The sequence below is a fragment of the Arvicola amphibius genome, chromosome 1 (genome assembly GCF_903992535.2).
Source record: "Arvicola amphibius chromosome 1, mArvAmp1.2, whole genome shotgun sequence".
NCBI classification, from domain to species: Eukaryota; Metazoa; Chordata; class Mammalia; order Rodentia; family Cricetidae; genus Arvicola; species Arvicola amphibius.
In genome coordinates this window covers 144,996,901-145,020,308 of record NC_052047.1, presented here as the reverse complement: position 1 = coordinate 145,020,308, position 23,408 = coordinate 144,996,901, and the positions used below count along the sequence as shown (strand labels likewise).

The 23,408-nt window shown below is 32.9% G+C and overlaps 2 protein-coding genes across 3 annotated transcripts in view; both read right to left on the bottom strand.

Moving 5' to 3' along the window:
• Positions 1-23,408, bottom strand: part of Kcnq1 (potassium voltage-gated channel subfamily Q member 1) — a 321,067-nt gene that overhangs the window by 181,593 nt on the left and 116,066 nt on the right. The window lies entirely within an intron of this gene.
• On the bottom strand, positions 16,792-17,085 carry LOC119817935 (60S ribosomal protein L37-like). Its single transcript, XM_038335409.1, has one exon. The coding sequence runs from the start codon at positions 17,083-17,085 to the stop codon at positions 16,792-16,794; it is 294 nt and encodes a 97-aa protein (XP_038191337.1).

Here is a 23,408-nt window from a genome sequence, read left to right as displayed (position 1 = left end):
TTGCCAAGAATCTAACAGAACACTCGATAGAAATATACCTCTCAGGAAATACAACCTTGGTAAAGAGAATATTGGAATAGAAAGCACTGTTGACTTTCTGTGGTACAAATCAGTTTAGGGAAAGTACCTATTTATATTACCTGGTTTGTAAAAGTATGGTCGAGAATATGGCCATCAGAATCTAATTTCAGAGTTTCTATGAAAGTAAGATCTGCTTATTTTCTGTAATCCTACTGAGGATGAAGCCATTACTGATAAAGATAGGCAAAGGGTTGCTATGCTTTTTCAAGAAAAAAAATATTGTATTCAAAAAGGTCTTGAAGCCCTTGTATTAGACTTACTAGACAAATATTTAGAGCAGCAATTTCAAAGAGTTAAAGACTTTGGTAAACATAATAAAAATATAAATGATAGACTAGGTCAGAAAATTTTCAGAATATGTAAACAAAGGATGCGATGTTATAATAATAGAAGATATAATTAATGAAGTGGATCAACTCCGTGGTAAATGTGATCTATCAAGTCTCACAAGAAGATATTAAATCAATAGACAAACTAAACAGAAAGTTCCATGGGTTTACTGATGAATTCTGACAATTTTTTTTTTGAGACAAGGTTTCTCTGTAGCTTTGGTGCCTGTCCTGAAACTAGCTCTTGTAGACCATGCTGACCTCAAACTCACAGAGATCCACCTGCCTCTGTCTCCCGAGTGCTGGGATTAAAGGTGTGCGCCACCACCGCCCTGCTAGTACTGACAAATTTTTAAAGGAAGAAATTATGCCAAATTTTCTACGGTGTCTTTCAGAAGGTAGAAAGTATTGCCTACCTTACTTGAGTCCAACATTACCCTAATTTCAAATATCAGATAACACATTCTGGACACGCTAAGTATCAGTAATTCATGATTTACACATTAAACAACACATGGAAAAACATTACTATGCCAAATGCAAGAATATCATAGTTGTTCAAGGCTGTGGAACATTAAAATCTCAGGTAAGTGAGCTTAAAAAGCAAAAAAGAAGTTACATGATTATTTCACTGGACACAAAAATGTAACTGACAGAATTATTTGCCAACTCATACAAAAAAACCCCAAACCTCTGGAACATTAAAAACTAGACACAAAAGTACATCTGCCCAAATACTTTATCAACTCATAATTTAAACAAACCCTCTGGAACATTAAAAACTCAGGTAAGTAATCACAGGAAGCAAAAAAAAATTACATAAGTATATCACTAGACACAAAAATTCATCTGATAATTTTCTTTACCAACTCATGATTTAAAAAAACACTCTAGAACATTAAAAACTCAGGTAAGTTTTCACAAGGCACAAGAAGCAAAGAAGAAGTTATATGAATATATCACTAGACACAAATATCTCTCAAAATTCTTTAGCAACTTATAAAAACCAAACATACCTCTGGAACATTAAAATCTCAGATAAGCACAAGAAACAAACCCAGCTACTTGATTATATCACCGGACACACAAGTGCATCTGGCAGTTGTTTACCAACTCATGATAATTAAACAAAAACAACCAACAACTCCGGAACATTACAAACCTTAGGTAATGATCACAAGACACAAGAAGCAAGACGTTGCATGATTATATCACTGGACACAGAAATGTATGTGACAAAAATTCTCTACCAATTCATGATTTTAAAAAAACTCCCTGGAACGCTAGAATCTCGGGTAAATAATCACAAGCAAAATCAAGCTACAAAAATGCATTTGACAATTCTTTACCAACTCACGATAAAACCAACAACTCTGGAACATTAAAACTCAGGTAAGTGATTACATGACACAAGAAGCAAAAAGAAGCTACATGATTATATCGCTGGACACATAAATGCATCTAACAAAATTCTTTACCTATTTATGATAAAAAAAAACCATCAAAAACAAAACAAACCTCTGGAACATTAAAATCTCAGGTAAGTGATCACAAGACACAAGAAATTACATGATTATATCACTGGACACAGAATTACATCTAATAAAATTCTTTACCAATTCATGATTAAAAACAAAGACCAAACAAACCTCTGGAACATAAAAATCTCAGGTAAGTAATCATAACACACAAGCAAAAAGAAATTACATGATTATATTGCCGGACACATAAATGCATCTAACAAAATTCTTTATCAATTCATGATTAAAAACAAAGACCAAACAAACCTCTGGAACATTAAAATCTCAGGTAAGTGATCACAAGACACATGAAGCAAAAAGAAATTACATGATTATATTGCTGGACACAGAAATGCATCTAACAAAATTCTTTACCAATTCATGATTAAAAACAAAGACCAAACAAACCTCTGGAACATTAAAATCTCAGGTAAGTGATCACAAGACACATGAAGCAAAAAGAAATTACATGATTATATTGCTGGACACAGAAATGCATCTAACAAAATTCTTTACCAATTCATGATTAAAAACAAAGACCAAACAAACCTCTGGAACATTAAAGTCTCAGGTAAGTAATCACAACACACAAGAAGCAAAAAGAAATTACATGATTATATTGCTGGACACAGAAATGCATCTAACAAAATTCTTTATCAATTCATGATTATAAACAAAGACCAAACAAACCTCTGGAACATTAAAGTCTCAGGTAAGTGATCACAACACACAAGAAGCAAAAAGAAATTACATGATTATATTGCTGGACACAGAAATGCATCTAACAAAATACCAATTCATGATTAAAAACAAAGACCAAACAAACCTCTGGAACATTAAAATCTCAGGTAAGTGATCACAACACACATGAAGCAAAAAGAAATTACATGATTATATTGCTGGACACAGAAATGCATCTAACAAAATTCTTTAAATTCATGATTAAAAACAAAGACCAAACAAACCTCTGGAACATTAAAATCTCAGGTAAGTAATCACAACACACAAGAAGCAAAAAGAAATTACATGATTATATTGCTGGACACAGAAATGCATCTAACAAAATTCTTTATCAATTCATGATTATAAACAAAGACCAAACAAACCTCTGGAACATTAAAATCTCAGGTAAGTGATCACAAGACACAAGAAACAAAAAGAAATTACATGATTATATTGCTGGACACAGAAATGCATCTAACAAAATTCTTTACCAATTCATGATTAAAAACAAAGACCAAACAAACCTCTGGAACATTAAAATCTCAGGTAAGTAATCACAAGAAGCAAAAAGAAATTACTGATTTATCACTGGACACAAAAGTGTATCTGATAAAAAATTCTTTACTAACTAGTGATTTTTAAAAAACCAGAAAATTAACACTACAAGGCAACATTAATTTAAGTAATATTTACCAAAATGTACACCAAATATAATTGACGGGGAAAAGGCAATGATGGTCCCCACTCACTTTCAAAATTTTGTGGAAAAATCCTAAATAATGGATCAAAATACAGAAATATATATTTTGTGAAAAAGATTTTTTAGGTGGCATGATATAGAAAACATAGAAGCACAAATTTCTGCAACTAGTGTTCTCAGCAAGATTGCAGGATGCAAAGTTAGTATACAAATCTTAGTCACTTTCTTATATGCCAAAAGTTAGGGAGTGGAATTAGGAACAAAGTACATCATTACACTGGTACCACCAAATCAAATATTTAGATAAAAATAAGTACATTTCCAAACAAAACTATGAATCCTATTAAGATTTATTCACATAGATGGGTAAAATATTTCAATGTTGCCAGATTTTCAATAACTCATACTGATCTCTACATTAAATGCATCTTTAAGCATTTAAATATATTTTATCAATATTGCCAAATTCTAAGATTTCTATAGAGGAAAATATACACCTTAATATGATAAAAAAAAAAGACAAGCACCTATTTCAGTGCCTTGCTGTAAAGCTTCAGGGGTGCAGAAAGTGTAGATAAGAAAGAAAAGTAAGATGAAAGGAAAAAATAGCATGTCAAATAGAACCTAAGATCACTGAGCTAATCTATAACAAGGAAACAAAAATAAGACATCAATAAATTATAAAATAATAGACATGAAAAATGTGTGAATTTAGATATAGACCTTGCACTTCATACAAATTAAGTGAAAATGGGTCACAGACATCAATTAAGAACACATTATAAACTAGAAGAGGAGGAAACCCCCTTAAGATAATACAGGCCTAAAAAAACCTTACTAAAAGATTTTTGATATCAGGAACAAAACATGTCAACTTTTGCTACTTTTATTCAACATAATGCTTAATGGTCTAGTTGGATCAAATAGACAAATACAACACAAGCAAATTGTAAAAGATATAAACATAATCACATATGTAGGAAAAGCAATGATTATAGTAAATTCAGCAATGTCGCAGCACAAAAGAATGTCAGTACACAGGTTTCTTTTTTATGCATAAAAGATTACATCTAAAATTAAAATTCCTGTTCAAATAGTTTTATTTATGAAGCATCAGAATATCCATAGCTTAAGTGATTGAGTAACCTTGTAATCTTGATGTTCTTTTTAGCAGATAAAGCTGAAAGGCCACTATATTGATTTGCCCTTACCACACTAGGAACCATTGCATCCAACCAAGTCTTGATTCTTGTACTCACCAATAGCTCTTAGATCATTGAAATGAGGCAGCAAATCCAATGGATGCATGCCTAATTTGCCAAATGAGAAAACTTGCTAAATTTAATCAGAAATAGTAAAAAACAGCTTGGGCGATATCTTGGTAAAGACTTGCATTTAAAGCATGAGTGTTGGGATGGTTGGAGGAAAAATCCAAGGAGTTTATTGGCTTGCCAGTCTGGCCTATTTAGTGAACCAAGGAGAGACCCTATCTCAATGGAGGTGGATGACATTCCCGATGAAGAAAATGGAGGTTGTCCTCTGACTTAGAACACTCTTATACATGCAAAGCATGTGTATATCTTGTGCATAAAAAGGGAATCATCAAGGAAATGCAGTAATGCTCCCCACAAACAGGCATATTGATTGCCTAACAATTTAAAACAAGTATTTGAGAACTACAAGAGAACAGATTGTGTACAATCTGAAAAACACCTGAACAAAGTGAGTTTCAATGAAGATAGATAGGGAAATCAAAGCCAAATAAATTCTTTAGCCAAAGAATACAACTTTCTGATAAGCCTAATTACCTAAATTGAATCCCTGGCACTTAGACAGTAGGAGAAAACAGACTTCTTAAGTTGTTGCCTAACATGAGTGTTTTGGCATGTTCACACCTATTTGCATGTATTCACAAAAACAGGTACACAGGCACATGCTAAGTGAATAAGCTAGTTGTGATAAATCTTCAAAAAGTGATGTCCCCTGTTAACCAGCTGGATTCAAGGTAATGATGCAAGTCTTAGCCAGAGAAATTGGGGAGGAGAAATGAGATATCCAAATCAGAATGGAAAAAGTAATCCCAGCTTTATGGAGTCAGAGGCTGGTGGATCTCTGTAAGTTCAAGGCCAGTCTGGTCTACAGAAAGTGTTCCAGTACAAGTGCCAAAGCAACAAAGAAACCCTGTTTTAAAAAGCCAATAACAAAAAGAAAAGAGATGTAGAAATTTCAATTTACACTATATAAAATTAAAAGTGGATCAAAGACATAAAATTAGAATAAAACACAAGGAAAACTATATAGCATTGTTTTTATGAACATATCACCAAAGATAGAGGTAACAAAAAATTAGATTTTACTATGTAGAAATAAGTTTAACCAAGGCAGAAAAATATCTATATACTGGAAACTAAATTATTAGTGATAAATTGAAGATGACAGGAATAAATGTAGACATGTTGCCTATTTTTGGATTAAAAGATTAATGTGTACATACAGCCCAAAGCAATACACAGACTCGATGTAATCCCTATTTTTGTTTTATGCTTTCCTTAGAAAGAGGAAATTATAAAAATTATATGTGGTCATAAAGGAACTGGGCTAGCTGAAGCATTCATGTGACAAAAATAATTGGAACCATCACACTTCTTGATTAAATTGTTCTACTATATAGAGACACAGAACAACAGTAAACAATGCAGAGTCAATTGACTTCACACAGGAACAAAGAATACACAGAAGAGTCATCAAAAACAGGTATGTAAATAAAACATGAAATTGGTTCCATATGGTGCATCATAAACTAAATAGGTTAGAGATTTTAAGTTAAACTAAAATCACAATAAAGCAAAATTCATTTTTTGAGATACAATATCAAAAAACTGAAATAAAAGTAAAGTGGCTGTCTATTACAAGTTTGGTAGGACAAAGCAAAAATAAACCTTCATAAATATTTCTAAACAATCTAATAGTGCATTAATATGCAAACTATTAAAGTAACCCATAATTCAATAGCAAATAATAAAATGACTTAAATAAGAAATGGAAAAAGTGCAGTTTAAACATTACCCCAGCAGAGGCAAAAACTATTAAAAGTTAACGGGCAGTGCTCTGCATCATGTCAAAATGACCATGAGATAATGCTTCAAACCCTTTTTCTGAATTACTAAAAAGTCAAAAGATAGTGTGGGTGATGATGTAGAAAAAATAAAATTTAAATATGTTTAGAGTGAGTGTAAATTGGCTTAACCATTAGGCAAAACAAAAATAGAAGCACCTTATATCTTGTTCAAGTTGAATTACAAGTTGCTGTGACTTCCAGCATCTTTTTCACACAAGTATGCCAATGTAATTATTAAACATGAGCATTGTAAAGAAAAAATGCAACTGAAACAACAAAAAGTTGAAAATGTAGTTAAATAAAAAGAAATAGGAAAAGAGGACCAAATTCAAAAATATTTAAAAATTTTAAAATTAAAAATGTGACTGAAAAAATGGTTTAGCCATTTCCAATGCAGGGTAAATATATGAAAAAATGAAATCAGGATCTTGAGAGATACAGAATTTTTATTGTAACATTTGTTAGCATTCATATTAAGATAAAAATAGGGTGTCAAAATAGATGAATGGATAAAAGGTAATACAGGGAATGTTCAATCTTAAAAGAATGCCATTTAATTTGTGACAATATTGATGAATTTAGGTCAAGCTGTGTGAAATACAGTAGGAGTACTTCATGATCTTGTCTGTGTAGTCAAAAAATAATCTATAAAACTTGAATAGAAGATTGGTTACCAATTTAGCCTTGGGGATTATGGAAAATATTGGTTGAAGGGATTCAACATGCAGTTTTAAGATAAGTAAGTTCAGCACTGTGAACCTAGCTTTCAATAATGTATATTTAGAGCCTGATGAATATATCTTAAGTATTTGTAGTACACCCATGTAAAAAGTATGTGAATTAACTGATATAATAGTTTAATTGTATTAATATATCAAAAATATCTAATACAGTGTTAATTGTAAATCTATATATTGTAAACTAACCTCAGTACAACTATTAAAACCGTGAAGTATCAGGAAATAAAAACATTCAGCAATTAACTATGATGGACAAAGGCTTATATAATTAAAACTATAATGGTTGCTAAAGACATAAATGAAAACAGTTACTATTCACAGTACTACATAAAGCAATCTACACACCCAATGCAACTATATTAAACACCCTAATATTTACAAAGATAGAAAAATCCTAATATTCATAAGAAACTTTTTGATGCCAACACAGACTTGAATTGAGGCACAGTGCTGATAGAGTCACACTTCCTAATTTCAAAGTCTTTTGCAGTGTCATCTTCAAAATTACTTATGTAGACCAATGGAATGTAATAGAAGAACTCAAAATGATCCTTGTGCGGATGACTTTTGACAGTGTTTCCCAGACCAATTAACAAGTGTCTAAACAATACTTATTCCTTGTAAAACTGGATATCCTCATGTGAAAGTGTGAATTTGGGACCCTTACTAAAACCATATACAAAAACTACCTCAAAGTTAGTCTAAGATGTAAACATAGTCTGACTCAGAACTGGCAGTGGCCTCTTAGATATAATACTTGAAAATAGAGAAACCCCATGAGTTTTTAAATGTGTGAGCATCAAAATACTATTAAATGTAGAACGTCAAACACAAAGTGAGAAAGGTATTTGCAAACTGCATATCTAATAAAGAACATGGTCATCAAGACAAAACATTAGCCTACAGAATGAGAAATAAATGAAAATAGATCCATACCTATTATCTTGCACAAAACTCAAATGGATCAAAGACTTCAACAAAAAGCCAGCCACACTGAACCTTATAAAAGAGAAAGTGGGAAGAACACTTGAATGTATTGGCACAGAATACCTCTTCCTAAGTATAACCGCAGTAGCACAGACACTGAGAGAAAAAATAAATGGGACCTCCTGAAACTGAAAACCTCTAAAGCAAAGGACACAGTCAACAGGACAGAACAACAGCCTACAGAATGGGATCTGATCTCCAAAATATACAAAGAACACAAAAAAGGTCATTAAAAGAACACGTAATCCAATAAAAAATGTACAGATCTAAACAGAGAAGTCTTCACAGAGGAATCTAAAATTGCTGAAAGACTACAGAGAAATGCAAATCAAAACAACTCTGAGATTCCATTTGAACACCTGTCAGAATGGCTAAGATCAAAAACACTGATGACACAGATTCAATGCAATGCCCAGCAAAATCCTTCACAGACCTTGAAAGAATGATACTCAACTTCATATGGAAAAGCAAAAAAACCCAGGGTAGCCAAAAACAAAAAAAACTTCTGGAGGCATCACAATCCTTGACTTCAAACTCTACTACAGAGCTACAGTACTGAAAACAGTCTGGTATTGGCATAATACAGTCAGGAGGACCAATGGAACCTAACTGAAGACCCAGATATTAATCTACACAACTTCAAACACCTGCTTTTTGACAAAGAAGCAAAAAAACTGTCGATGGAAAAAAGAGCTTATTTATGCCAGCATGCTGGCATAACTTGATATCAACATGTAGAAGAATGAAAATAAACCCATATCTATCACCATTTACAAACTCAAGTCCAAATGGATCAAACACCTCAACATAAAGCCAGCCACACTACACCTCATAGAAGAGAAAGTGGGCAGTACATTGGCACAGGAGACCACTTCCTAAATATAACCCCAGTAGCACAGACACTGAGAGAAAATGAAAATATTCTGTAAAGCAAAGGACATGGTTCATAGCAGCATTGTTTGTCATAGCCAGGATCTGGAAACAATCTAAATGCCCATTAACTGAAGAATGGATAAGGAAAATGTACATTTACACAATGGAGAACCATACAGTAGAGAAAAATAACGACATCTTGAATTTTGCAGAAAAATGGATGGGAGCTAGAAAATGTTTTGATTGAGGTAACCCAGACACAGAAAGACAATTATCACATGTACTCACTCATAAGTGGTTTTTAAACATAAAAAAAACCCAAGCCTACGAATTACAACTCCAAAGAACTTAGACAACAGTGAAGACACTAAGAGAGACTTACATAGATCTAATCTAGATGGGAATAGAAAAAGACAAGATCTCCTGAGTAAATTGGGAGCATGGGGATCTTGGGGGGAGGGTTAAAGGGAGAGGTGAGGCAAGGAGGGGAGCAGAGAAAAATGTAGAGCTCAACAAAAATGTAAAAAAAACACTGATGAGAATTTATGCTGGAGAGGTTGTAGGGAAAAGGAAACACTCCTGCATTGCTGGTGGGACGGCAAACTGGTACAGCCCCTTTGAATGTCTGTGTGATGATTTCTCAAAAAATTAGGAAACAACCTTCCTCAAGATCCAGCAACACCACTTTTGGGTATATATCCAAAGGATGTTCAATCATGCCACAAGGACATGTACTTAACCATGTTCATAGCAGCATTGGTTGTTATAGCCAGAGCCTAGAAACAACCTAAATGCCCCTCAACTGAAAAATGGATGAGGAAAATGTGGTATTACACAGCAGAAAAAAAACATCTTAAAATGGATAGATCTAGAAAACATATTGAGTGAGGTAACCCAGTTCCAGAAAGAATTATCTTCCGGCTTTTTTTTTTCTTTTTCCTTTTTTTGGTTTTTCGAGACAGGGTTTCTCTGCAGCTTTTTTAGAGCCTGTCCTGGAACTAGCTCTTGTAGACCAGGCTGGCCTCGAACTCACAGAGATCTGCCTGCCTCTGCCTCCCGAGTGCTGGGATTAAAGGCATGCGCCACCACCGCCCGGCTATCTTCCGGCTTTTAGACATAAAAGAGAAAACCAGCATAGAATTCCCAATCCCAGAGGACATAGACAACAAATAGGACCCTAAAAGAGACATGGATCTAATCTGCATGGGAAGTAGAAAAAGACAAGATCTCCTGAGTAAATTCAGAGCATGCTGACCATGCGAGAGGGTTGAAGGTGTTGGGAGAAGAGAGGGTAACAGAGAAAAAGGTAGAGCTCAATAAAAAATTCATATATATATATATATACACACACATGTCTGATGTATATGTCATATATGTACATATATATGTCATATATAGAGGGAGAGGAGAGAGAAGAGCTTACTGAAAAAGAGAAATCCAAAATATGCAGAGGACATTGAGAAGTGTCCTAACAATAAGTACAAATAGCAATTGTGCACGTAAATGATATAAACATCAATAAGGAAATGAAGATCAAAACTCAAAATAACAGGATCACTGATGTGACTCATGTAAAGTTGCCCAGTGATGCAAGTCTGACAATTTAATTGTCCTCAAACCCAATGGGAAAGTGGAAGAAGAGCATATATGCCAAACATACTGTGACTCCCTAACAGCCCATCTATATTAATATAAAAAAACTTTATGACTACATACCATTTTATATATAAATACCCATGACATACTTGTACATTTTCAAAAAGCATATATCAATTGGTGATGAAATTTGAACAAAACAAAAGCCATGCATAATTTCACAGAAATCTAATGTATATCACCTGTAGAAGCAAGTTTTATGTCTCTACAAATAGAGTTTCCATATGATCCACCAATCCCACCTGTGAGTAAATAAGTAAAATAATACAGAGTCTCAAATATACATTTGTACATAGATATTTACACTGGTATTTTTACAGCATCTGAAATAATATCCAAACATCTTTCAGTGGATAAGAAAAATATGAACATACAAAGTCAAATGTATTCACTCTTTAGAAATTCTCTAGGAAATCCAATGTGGAAAAGAAGTACCCAGCACTCATCTCCATAAAGATCCAATAAAATATTTTCTTTATATATCTCGAAGAATATTGATAACCTGCAAGCAAGACTGGATCTTTTAATATTCAGAAACCTAGTAATACAAACATAAACTATAAACAAAATACCCTAACATCTGTCACACTGTTTCCACAGCTCAGAGAAGGGTAGATTGGTTGGAATAAGTGTAAAAGAGTCTCAGAAATTGTTCGAATGCTTAATGTCATAGCTTCCGAAAGGATTCCCTATCTTCACAAACTTGAAGACCACTTAACATGACATCTCCATCAATTTGCCTTTCTTAGGAAAAGAAACCAACTCTCTGTGAAGCAATCTCCAGGACATATCTAGAGAAATACGGTACTATCTCAATCTGTATCATTCTAGGAGTCACAAACTTCACAGTTCTGCATGTTTGACTTTATAGGCATTTTACTGCAATGAAAACCAAGAAATGTAGAAAAAAGACAAGGTAAAATGACCATTTTCAGAATATTCAAAGGTACAGAAGAAGAGAAATGGCATAAAGCCCAGCTGATAAATAATAGAAGAAAATTCCCTTAACATTAAAGACTACATTCATCCATACATGACCAGAAACTTTTTGAAGACATTACAATCAGCCTATGAAAAGAAATCATAAATTTTTAAGAAAATTGACAGATTGCAAAAATGAGATTCTACCACCCAAGAGGAGATTAAATGAGATGTGCTAAGTTCACAAAAAGAAATTTCCAACTAGTATGTTCAAGGGTATTCTTAGAAATGAAGGTGAAACAATATCCAAGACTTGAAAACAATAAGGGTATCTCCTGAGCACTAGACCAGCAAGTATTGAAAAAGTTGTTTAGGAAAGTTACATCAAGAAGAGATAACTACCTTAATGAAAGCACAAAATACTGGACCTCACTAGAAGAGAAGATGCACAAAAAATTTAAAAGGAAAGAAAGCATTCTTGATTTCAGATAAATACTAGTTTAAAGAAAAAATACTCAAGTAAAAGACAGCAAAATCAAATTGAGTGTACAATACTCTAAATTTTCTATTTAATAGGCCAATTAAATTTTTTTTTTCAAAAAACTCAACAAACTGGCCATGGTGGCACACACCTATAACCCTAATGTTCAGGAGATAGAAACAAGAGGGTCTCTGTGAATTTAAGGCCAGTGTGCCCTACATAATAAGTTCCAGGACTACTAGGACTACATAAATAGACTTTTTTCAAGCATACAAACACAAAAGCATGATATCTACAAAATAAGATCTAAACTGGCATTCTGAGCAAATCGAAATCTTTTTTTTTAATTTTTTTATGGTTTATTTAACTTTATTTTATGTGCATTGGTGTGAAGGTGTCAGATTCCCCTGGAACTGGATTTTCAGACAGTTGCGAGCTGCCATGTGGGTGCTGAGAATTGAACCTGGGTCCTCGCGAAGAGCAGTCAGTGCTCTTAACCACTGAGCCATCTCTCCAGCCCCGCAAATCGAAATCTTAAAAATAAAGTACATACAACATCATTTGGCAAAATACACTTTTTGACTACTGAAGAGGCAGCAAAGGTCTTTATAATGATCAATGTAATTATTTCAAATCTATATTCAATTTTGGAGCATTTGTTTTATAAAACAGATTGTATCAGAAAAAAAAATGTAGTCTCCAGTACAATTATAGTAAGAGATCTCAGCAACTTACTTTGTCAATAGGTTAGCCAAATTCACCCTCAAAGAAAAGAAAAAATAGCTCAAATGGACTTCATAAACATAAAATTTCCCATTGAGCTACTGTAGAAGACACAATTTTTTTTTCTTTTGAAGGCTTTCTCTGTAACTTTGGAGCCTGTCCTGAAACTAGCTCTTATAGATCAGGATAGGCTCACAGAGATCTGCCTGTCTCTGCCTTCTGAGTGCTAGGATTAAAGGTGTGTGCCACCATTGCCTGGCTGAAGACACATTCTTTTCATTAGTGTATGAAACTGTCTCCTGAACACATTGTATATTAGGCCACTAAACAAGTCTTAGTTTAAGGATGAAGTGGGTTACTGGTAGAGATCTAGGTTTGATTCTAGTACTGTATGTGCAAAAGCAAACCCACAACTATCAAAAACTGGTTTGTATTGTTTGTGATGGCAAAAGAATAAAATCAGAGACAATAACAAGAAATTTTGTATTTTATACAAATAGAGACTAAACAATAAATGAACATTGGCCCACAGATCAAAGATAAATTATTTTTTCTTTAAACAAAATTGAAAATTCAAATTAAAACAACACAAAACAGCAATAAAAAGAACTTTATGGTAATATCTACAATATTTCAACTAATCTAGCTATATATGTAGAATTTAGAAAACAATCAGTCCCGTTTAGAAGAAAAAGATCAGAGTTGAAACAGATGAACAATGATATTAAAGTAAGAACTCTGTTTTTGAAAAGAAAACAAAAATCCAGAAATCTTTAGCTAGACTAGCACGAAAAAAAGGAGGTTCAAATGAAATCAGATAAAGTAAATATGACAACTACTATTACATAAATTCAAAGATTAATTAAATTATGAAAAACTATACTAAGAAATTGTAAAATATAGAGGGAACAGAAAGTGTTGGGCATATATGTCCTGCCATTTTGGATTATGAGCACTTATAAAACATGCTTAACAGTGAGACTATTATGTAAAACTACATACATAACAAGTCATGAGACTTAATCAGTACTATATAGTGTACCAAAACAGAAACCTCAGGATTGGATGACTTCAATGTTAAATTTTACCAAACACTTAACAGTACCAACTTCAATTTTTTTGAAGCTAATTCAGTGAATTAAAGGAAAAGAAATTCTTTGAAACTGATTCTGTGTTATAAATATTACTCTATTTCCAGGTAATAACAAAAAACCCTAGACCAATATCCTTGATGAACAAAGTCTCACCAAAATACAGACAAATGTAATCCAACAGCACATCAAAAAGATCATTCATCATAGTGAAGACAGTCTCCTCTTGGGGATTCAAGCATAGTTCAATTTATGCAAATTGGTAAATTAATACATCAGAAGCCATATGTCCATCTCATCAGATTTCAAAAAGCCTATGATAAAATTGAATATTCAGGAGTTTAAAAACCTAGAACAAATTATAATTTTATAACATTGTATATGGCAAACATATTCTAATATACAAAGGAAGGGAAAGCCAAAAGTTCATCTAAGATCAGAAACAAGATGAAGATAAATACTCAACGCTCTTCATCAGTACAGTATTAGGAGTTTCAACTAAAGTGACCAAGTAAGAGAAAGGAAAGGAAATATATAAAAATAGGAAGGCAGGAAGTCAAACAGTCCCTTAGCAAATTATATGATCTTATATATAGAAACCTTAGATTTTAAATCAGAATACTTTTAGAACTAATGAGTAAATACCAAATAGTACAATTCAAAAATCATTCTATAAATTCATTAGCTCTTCTACATTATTAGGATTTTGCTAAGATGCAATAAAAGTTACATCAATAGTTTTCAAAATTTTCCTTAGAATAAACAAAATAAACTCTACAAAGAATATCATGAAATAGTGTTAAAAGTATGAAGAAGGTCCATGCATGTGTTCATGTGTACACAATATAAATTTCTTAAATTGAAGACATAAAAGTCATATCTTCAGAAAATTAACATTGTTTAAACGCCCATAAATCTAGTTTGCAAATCCAGTGCAATCTCCCCAAGTGCAAATGACAGTTTTCTCAGACTTAAAAAAATCAGTTGGAGCTGGGAATGGGGGAGCACACTTTTATTCCTAGCACTCTGGAGTCTGGGGCAGGCCAGCTTGGTCTATATAGCAAGTTCCAGTATTGCAATAACTGCAGAGAGAAACTGTCTTAACAAAACAAAAATTTTAAAAAAAGCTGTTCTAAAACTTATTTGGAAGGACCCCTTCTAGTAATAAAAAAAATAATAAATCTAGAGGCACCACGTAAGTGAAAAGTATATTGCAGAGTTGTAGGAACCAGAACAGCATTGTTATTCCCATACTTTCAGAGACAGACCAGTGGAATAGTGTACATCAGGAAAAAGGCCTATACATCAACAGACTACTTTCTTGATAAAAGTGCCAAAAAGTGCATTAGAAAATAGACCTCTGGAAAAATGGATATTAGCATAACATTGAAATTTTAATTAAGCTTTATTTTGTATAAAAAAATCAACTCAAAATACATCAGTGACCTAAAATAAAACATGGAAATCTGAAGCCACTAGTAAAAAATGTGAGGTAACTCTGCAAGATCTCAAGCACAGATAATTTTTCTGGATAAGGGTCCTAAAGTCAAGGAAACAAAGTAAAATTGATATTAAATAAGAAATTAACATTAAATAAAAAGTTTCTGCACACTACAGGCAACAAGAGTATAGGCAAACAAAATAGAGTAATCTACTGATTTTTCCAAAGTGAAGCATGGTGTCTTAGTCCTGCAATCTCAGTAGTTGTGAGGGCCAAGCAATAGGACTGAGAGTTTAAAGCCAAGTTTAGAGAATTCCATTGTAGCCTAGAGTACATAAAGAGAGCTTGACTAAAATCATGTGAGTCTGCTTGAGCCTGACTCCTGGGCCAGGACAGTTAATTTGTTATAGCTTGCAAAGCAGAGGCTCCATTTTGGACACCTTGGAATCTGTTCTGTTAACTCACACCCCTTGCTGCCTCTTCAATACTCTTGCTTCGCTCTTCCCAGTGTTTTTCACTAAAAGATGCTTGGACAACTTCTAAAAATCATATCAATGTCCTCTCTATATCCCTGTGTGTGAATAGCTGTACGAACCCCATAGTCCCTTGCTTGATATTTAAAGCCTGAGATTTCCCTGAACCTTCTGCTTAATCTCAGCACTCACTTGGATGTGGATTTTCTCACCATTCTCCCCATTTCTTTCCCATTACCATCACCTTAAATCAGACTCGGAGCTTCTCCCATCTCACTGGTCTCATTTTTCAGTTCATCATCAGCTGCCTCACATGGCACTTCAGGCCCCTTCAGGCAATAAGACACTGGTAGTCACATCTAGCACCTCAGAGGCTCACATTTAGCAAGGCATTTGTGACACCATTTTGATCATATTTCCTACCAATTTTGCATCAGCTAAGTGAAAATCACCTGTAGTAATAAAAGGCAACATTATTCTGTGAACATGCCAGGTTTCACAGTACAGGGCAAGTATTGTCCTCTAGGAATTCTTGTCATACAATGTAATGCAGAGGATTCATCTCACCCTGTTTGGTATCTACAGTGTTTATGGAATATAAAGATGAACAATAGTACTATCCATGAATGAAATGTAAATCAAAGCTATAATATACCATCTAACCCATGTTAGAACGCCATTCACTAAACAACAAAATAAATGAGAATTGTCTTATGCCAGTAACTCATGATATTAAGAAGGCTGTGCCAGAAGGATCACAAATTCAAAGCCATATAAAGTATAATATTGAGACCTTGTCAAAAAGTAGAAATATAAAAAGTAAACAAAATATGTATCAACAATCAAAATAAAGTTAAAAATGCTTGTAAAATACGGAGCAGGGAAATTTTTTTTCTTGAAACCAGAACATTTATTTTATGACAGACTGAAATCCTCAAGATGTACTGGATGCTGCAACAGCTGCCCTCTTGGGTTTAGGGGTTGTCCCTTCACGGAATCCATGTCTGAATCTTCGGTAGACAATTTTTAGGTGCCTCCTCCGCCCAGTCCCGGTAGTGTTTCGTCTCTTAGCCTTGGCACTCCAGTTATACTTTCTCTTGCACTTGGCAGGGCAGCCACATTTGCCACAGGTAGACTTCTGAAGGTGGTAGGCCTTAGAGCCACAGCGGCGGCACAACGTATGCGTCTTGTTGCAATGCTTTCCGAAGGATGACGTTCCTTTCGTCATCTTGCTTCTGCCACCGAGGCCAAAGAACGAGCAGGGAAATTCTTAAACTTTCTTGGTAGAGATGTCAATTAGCATATCCATTACTGAGAACCAAAGGAGTTCTACCAGACCAAAAAACAACCAGGAAAGGAAGTGATCTGTGTCTAATTATGCAAGCAAGTTATATATAAAATTCCTAATACAAGAGAAACACTTGCACAGCCATATTTGTTACACAATTCTCAATAATTTAGATATGGGAATAGCCGTGGTGCCCATTGACAAATGGATGGATAAAGGTATATGTACACTGCAGAATTATTCAGTTATAAGGAAAAATAAAATTGCATGTTCTGCTGCAACAAAATAAATGGAAATAAGCTTGACACAGGGAGGCAAGTGTTGTATGTTTTTCCTCATGTTTAGGTTATACAAATATGTGCATGAATACAGTATGGTGACTCTTAGAGATTAAATAAGGGATGTGTTGGGGAAGATAGGTTTATTAGGTGAAACAGGGAAATGCCACACTGAACACCTTTAAAATATGTGATAAATGTTCATTAAAACCTTTTATGAATTAAAATTAAGTCATATGCATGTTATAATGTAGATGATACTAAAGGATGTGCATATTGAAATATGTGAAAAAGCCAAACATTCTGTGTGAATTATTTAATGTAAAAATTACAGAAATAGAATGCAGGTTTCTTGTAAGAGGAGAGGAAGCTTTTTGCAATGTAGAATTTCAGATATCTACATGAAGAGTTTTGAAGATAGTAATAATGATTACACATTCACTATTGAATTGCACACTTAGAAGACTTTAAGATGGTAGCATTTATGTAAACTGTATCTCAATTACAAAGTTGGAATTCAAACCCAAACAAAAATCTAGGAGAATAAAAGGAAAAAATGTGGACAACATCCCGTTCGTTGATGACAATGACCTTTATAGTTGATAAAGTTGTAGATATAACTTCAAAGGTCTGATGCATGAAAGGAAGAATAGATAAAGTAGATTTTAATTAAAAATAGAACTTTACATCTTGCAAAACCTACTAAAAAAGAATAGCCATACCACAGGATGGGAAAAAATTTACCAAAAATTAGCTAAAGACTTTCCAAAATGTACAAATAATATTTAAAATTTAGCAATAAGAAAACAGCTTGGTGGAAAAAAATCTGGCCAGTCAGTCATCTCATTGCTTTAATGGCAAATACATACACGGAAATATATTTGCTGTCTCATGTTATAAGGTAAAAGTGAATACAGGCAAAACTGAGATATTCTATATCCCTATTAAAATGTCTCAAATCTTAAACAAGGACAGCACCAAATATTCTATATAAGTGGAGCTGAAATTCAAATTCTCTTACTATGGATATTTAAAACAAATGGCCATTTTGTAATATAATTTGGTGATTTCTTATGAATACAAATACGCTTTTGATATCCATTCCCACAGTCAAATCTGTTTTTTTCCCAAAGGAGATGAAATTTTATGTTTATATATCCATAAGCATGGATAATAGAGCTTTATTTATGATTGTAAAGACTAGGAAGCAACTAAGATGTCCTTTGGTATATAAATGGTGAAGTATCAAGCCATGAAAAGAGAAAGTAAACTTGAATGCTTATTCCTATGTGAAATGAAGACCATCTGATTAGGCTACATACTTTAACATACCAAATAAATGCCATTCTTGAAATAGCAAACTATGGTGAAATGTTTAGTGGTTGCCGAGAAATGAGAGGAGTAAAAGATGAATATCTTATTTTAGGGCAGTTTAAATATATAATCTGTATACTATATTGTGTATGTACATTATCCATCTGTTTAGACAACAGTGAACATTAAGATGTGAACCATAGACTTTTGGTGCTAATCAAGTTTAAATATGTACTCATTCATTATGATAATTGTTCCATAGAAAATATGTCACAAGTCTCTACTTTCCTCAATTTTGTTGTAAACCTAAAACTTCTCAAAAAGTATAGTCTTTAACACAGAGGTAAGTGGATATATTATAATAGAACATTACTATGCAGATATATTATAAACATACACCAAGGAAATGAGGGAAGGGCAAGAATGTAAATGATAAAAACATTGGCAAAATAGTAGTTCTTTCCTATCAATGATTGTTTTAAATATAAACTGAAATCATGATGAAACTGAAGTTGACAAGAATGAGCTTTAAAAATCCACTTTATATGTGTATAAGCTGGGCCATGATGGTGCACACCTTTAATCCCAGCACTTGGGAGGCAGAGTCTGGAAGATCTCTGTGAGTTCTGGTCTACAAAGACAGGCTTCAAAGCCACAGAGAAACCCTGACTCAAAAAACCAAAAAAAAAAAAAAAAAAAAAAAAAAAAAAAAAAAAAATTTCAAAAACAAACTCACTTTGGGTCAAAAAACAAAATAGATTGAAAGTAAACATAAAAATTACATTCCATAAAAAGAACAACCAAAAGAAAGAAAAAAGTCTTTAACCAAATTAATGTAGTAAAGGAATTTTTACATAATGAGAAAAAATGTTATCAAAACATGTGACACATACTCGCAAGTAATCCAAATGATACAACTAAAACAGAAGAATAAATATTGGTAAATTAAACTCTAAGGGGAAATAGGTTCTACAATAGACTTGGATGCTTCAATAACCTACTTTCAAGAGACATAAAAGCAGGAAATTTAAAATGAATGTGACAAATAACAATGGACACATACAAAAACCTTTAGAGTGTAGAAAAACTTTTTGAGAGGGACTGGTAGCAACAATTTCCTAGTAAGTGTTTTTAAGATAATGCCAAATTGCATAAACAAGTAACTCAATGAACTATGAAAAACAATTTGAACTTAGATTAGCAGAAGGAAATCGAAATCAGGAGAGACATTTAAAAAAAAGCTAGGTAAACTGAGGTTCCTTTTGATTTAAAAAAAGCCAAACTTATAGATCACTCGAGAAAAAGAGTACTCAAGATCATAAATGGAAGTGGAGTCATCACAATGCTTGAAAAAAATGAAGGTTTATAAAGGAGTAAAGATGGATATTTCTTAGGAAAATCCAACAAACCAGAAATGAATCAGGAAGGAATACCTCAAAAAGACAAATAAGCATAATATCAAAGTCAATGAAAAAGTCTAACAAAGACAACTCTAATATAAAAATGGTGTCATTGCTGAATACTAGCAAGTACAAATTATCAGTAATACTTTTTAACCTCTTTTTTTAAAAAGATGTAGAAAAGAATGCTTTCTAATAAATTTTATAAAGCCAGCTTCACTGTGATGCCTAAGCTACAGGCACCACAGAAAGATAAAATTTCAGGCTAATACTGCTTGTAAAGATTGGTTCATGAATATTCAATAAATTATTAGCAAACTAAATTCAATACTACACCAATATTACACATCACAACCATGTATGGTATAAAGTCTGGATAAATATATAGACACCAATTTTTACAACTTATATGAAAAAATTTTACAAATTCAACATTTTTATATTTACTAACAGTTTATGTATAGAATGAAAGTTTCTCAAGTAACAAACGCCATTATGAAAATCCCTCACTTAACAGCCAATGTATAAAACTGAATTTTTTTCTTCTAAAATTGAGAACAAGGCACAGGCACCTGCTTTTACCAGTTTGACTCAAAGTAATGTGGAAAGTACAAAATGAGTCAATAAAAATGAAATAAAAGGTATCCATGGTGGAAGGAATAAGTAATCTTTTTTTACCAATGAATTACTACTATGTGGCTAAAATATTGAAAACTACAAGCAAAGCAACTATGAGAAAGTATCGGTGTGGTATTGGTATAAAAATAGAAATACTCTGAGTGGAACAGAAAAGAGAACCCAGGAATAAATCCAAATACACAAATTCAACTAGGTTTTGACAAGAGTATAAAAAAGTGAGAATGGGTAATGGATTACACCTTCAATAAGTGGTACTGGGGAAATCATCAACGCAAAATGGCTAAAAAATAAAAACCCAGATGTGATGGCTTGTAATTATAATCCCAGCATTTAGAAGAAGAGGTAGGAAAGTCAGTCATTCTTGGCCACATAACAACTTTGAGGATAGCCTGGAGTATGGGGGAATTTGTCTCAAAATAAACCAACAAATAAATAAATAAACTCAAAATAGATTAAAGAAATAAATGTAAAATCTAAGACCACTGATTCCTAGAATATGTGGGGAAAGCTTCTTGCCAATAATATTTTAGATTTTAATACAACAGATAATGCTATGAAACTGAGCTTTTAACAAAATCTTTAAAAAAGCTTCACAATAAAGGAAAAATCAGGAAAATTAAAAGGCATCTTATGAATTGGAAGAAGATGTTTACAGGCTATATATCTACTAGAGGTAAAAACACGCTCTATGTAAGCCTAGTGTCTTAGGGTTTATATTGCTATGAAGAGGCGCCGTTGCCATGGCAACTCTTATAGAAATTAACATTTAATTTATTTGTACTGCCTTATAATTGAGAGGTTTAGTTCTCTGTCATCATGGCGGGGACTATACCAGCATGCAGGCAGACAATGTGCTAGAGAAGGAGGCAGGCAGCAGAAAAGAGAATGACACTGGGTCTAGCTTGAATTTCTGAAACCTCAAAGCCCATCCCCAGTAACATACTTCCTCCAGCAAGGCCACCCCTCCTAATAGTGCCGCTCCCTATGAGCCTGTGTAGTAGTTTTCATTCAAATTACCACACCTGGTTACAAAGTCCACAAATCCACAGTAGAAAGAAGAGAACCAACCCCTGGAAGTTGTTCTCCGACTTCCATACATATGTCATGGTACACACCTGCCTCACATCATACGTGCTCACACACATAATAAGAGATAGCATAAAATGCTACACTTCTGTTTTGTTCAAGGGCTGTGTTTTGGTGTAGCTATTATAAAATGCAAAATGGAAATTTCCTACATAAATTAAAAAGGAACTCCCAGATGTCCCAACAATTTCTCTTTTGAGTATATCTGAATGAAAATCACCATGTCAAGATGACTGTACTTTCATGTTAATTATAGACAATATATACAAAATAAGTGTCCATTGTGTAATTAACAGATAAAACTTTGGCATATAACAAAAATTATTTAGCATGTAAAATGGAGGTGATCCTCCCATTTTCCACAAAATGAGATGAACTTGGGTGACCTCATACTAAAAGAAATAAACCAAACAGAAAATGAAAAAAAAAATCAATCTTTTATTTGTAGAATCTAAAGGAATGAAAAGTATAAAAATCTATATGTTAAAAAAAGCAGTTGTTTAAAACAGGGGGTTTTAGGTATAGGTAAAAAGGATACAAAGTAGCAGATCAAAGAAATGAAAAAGTCTAAAGATGAAATGTATACCAAAAAGACTATAGTAAATGACTGTTTTTTCTTTTGAGACTAGATCTTATTATGTAGTCCCAGCAAGTCTCTACCTAACTTCAAACTTATTATCTTCTTGCCTCTACCTACCAAGTGCCGTGATTATAAATGTGTGCCACCATATATGACTTGTTTTCAAAATTCTTGCTAAATGAGCAGTGTGTTATTTTTATAACATATTGTATAACTTAAACATATATAGTAAAATTTGTTTTATAAGAAAATAATGGGTACTATAAAAAGATTACTGATGAAGCAGAAGGCTTAAATAATTCTATAAGCTGACAACAACTGTAGACATATAAAGGTTTGAAAAGAGAAAGTATAGTCTTCATAAATATACAAAGAATGTTTTTAGGATAGATCATATTTTAAGGGTAAATGAATATAAAAGTATAAGATAGAAATAATAAAGTTTTTTTCCAACCACAATTGGGTGAATCCAGAATATGACATAATAAATCACTAACAAATATTTGTAAATAAAACAACACATACTTTAGCCACTAAGTGAAAGAAGTTCCAAGAAAAAATTAGGAAATGCATTAAAACAGCTAAAATTAAGACATAACTTAGCAAAAATTATGAAAGGTAATGAAGTAATTTCTCAGGGAAAATAATAGCCATACAGGCCCACTTCAAGAAAAAAAGATCAGCAATCTAATTTTTCACTTTATGAAACTAAATAACTAGAATAAACTAAAACAAGATCTCTCAGAAAGAATGAAATAATACATATAAACATGAAGAAATATAAAAATCACATTTAATATCTAAAAGCCTGCCTAACACAAATTGTATAACTTTGAAAAGGTAACAAAAATTAGAATAACCAGAAAAAGTAGTTGAGAATATCAGTGTTACTTGTGAAGGTGATAACATTATATATTAAAAAGAAATATAAAAGAATATTTTAATGCCCATAAGGAAAACTAGATA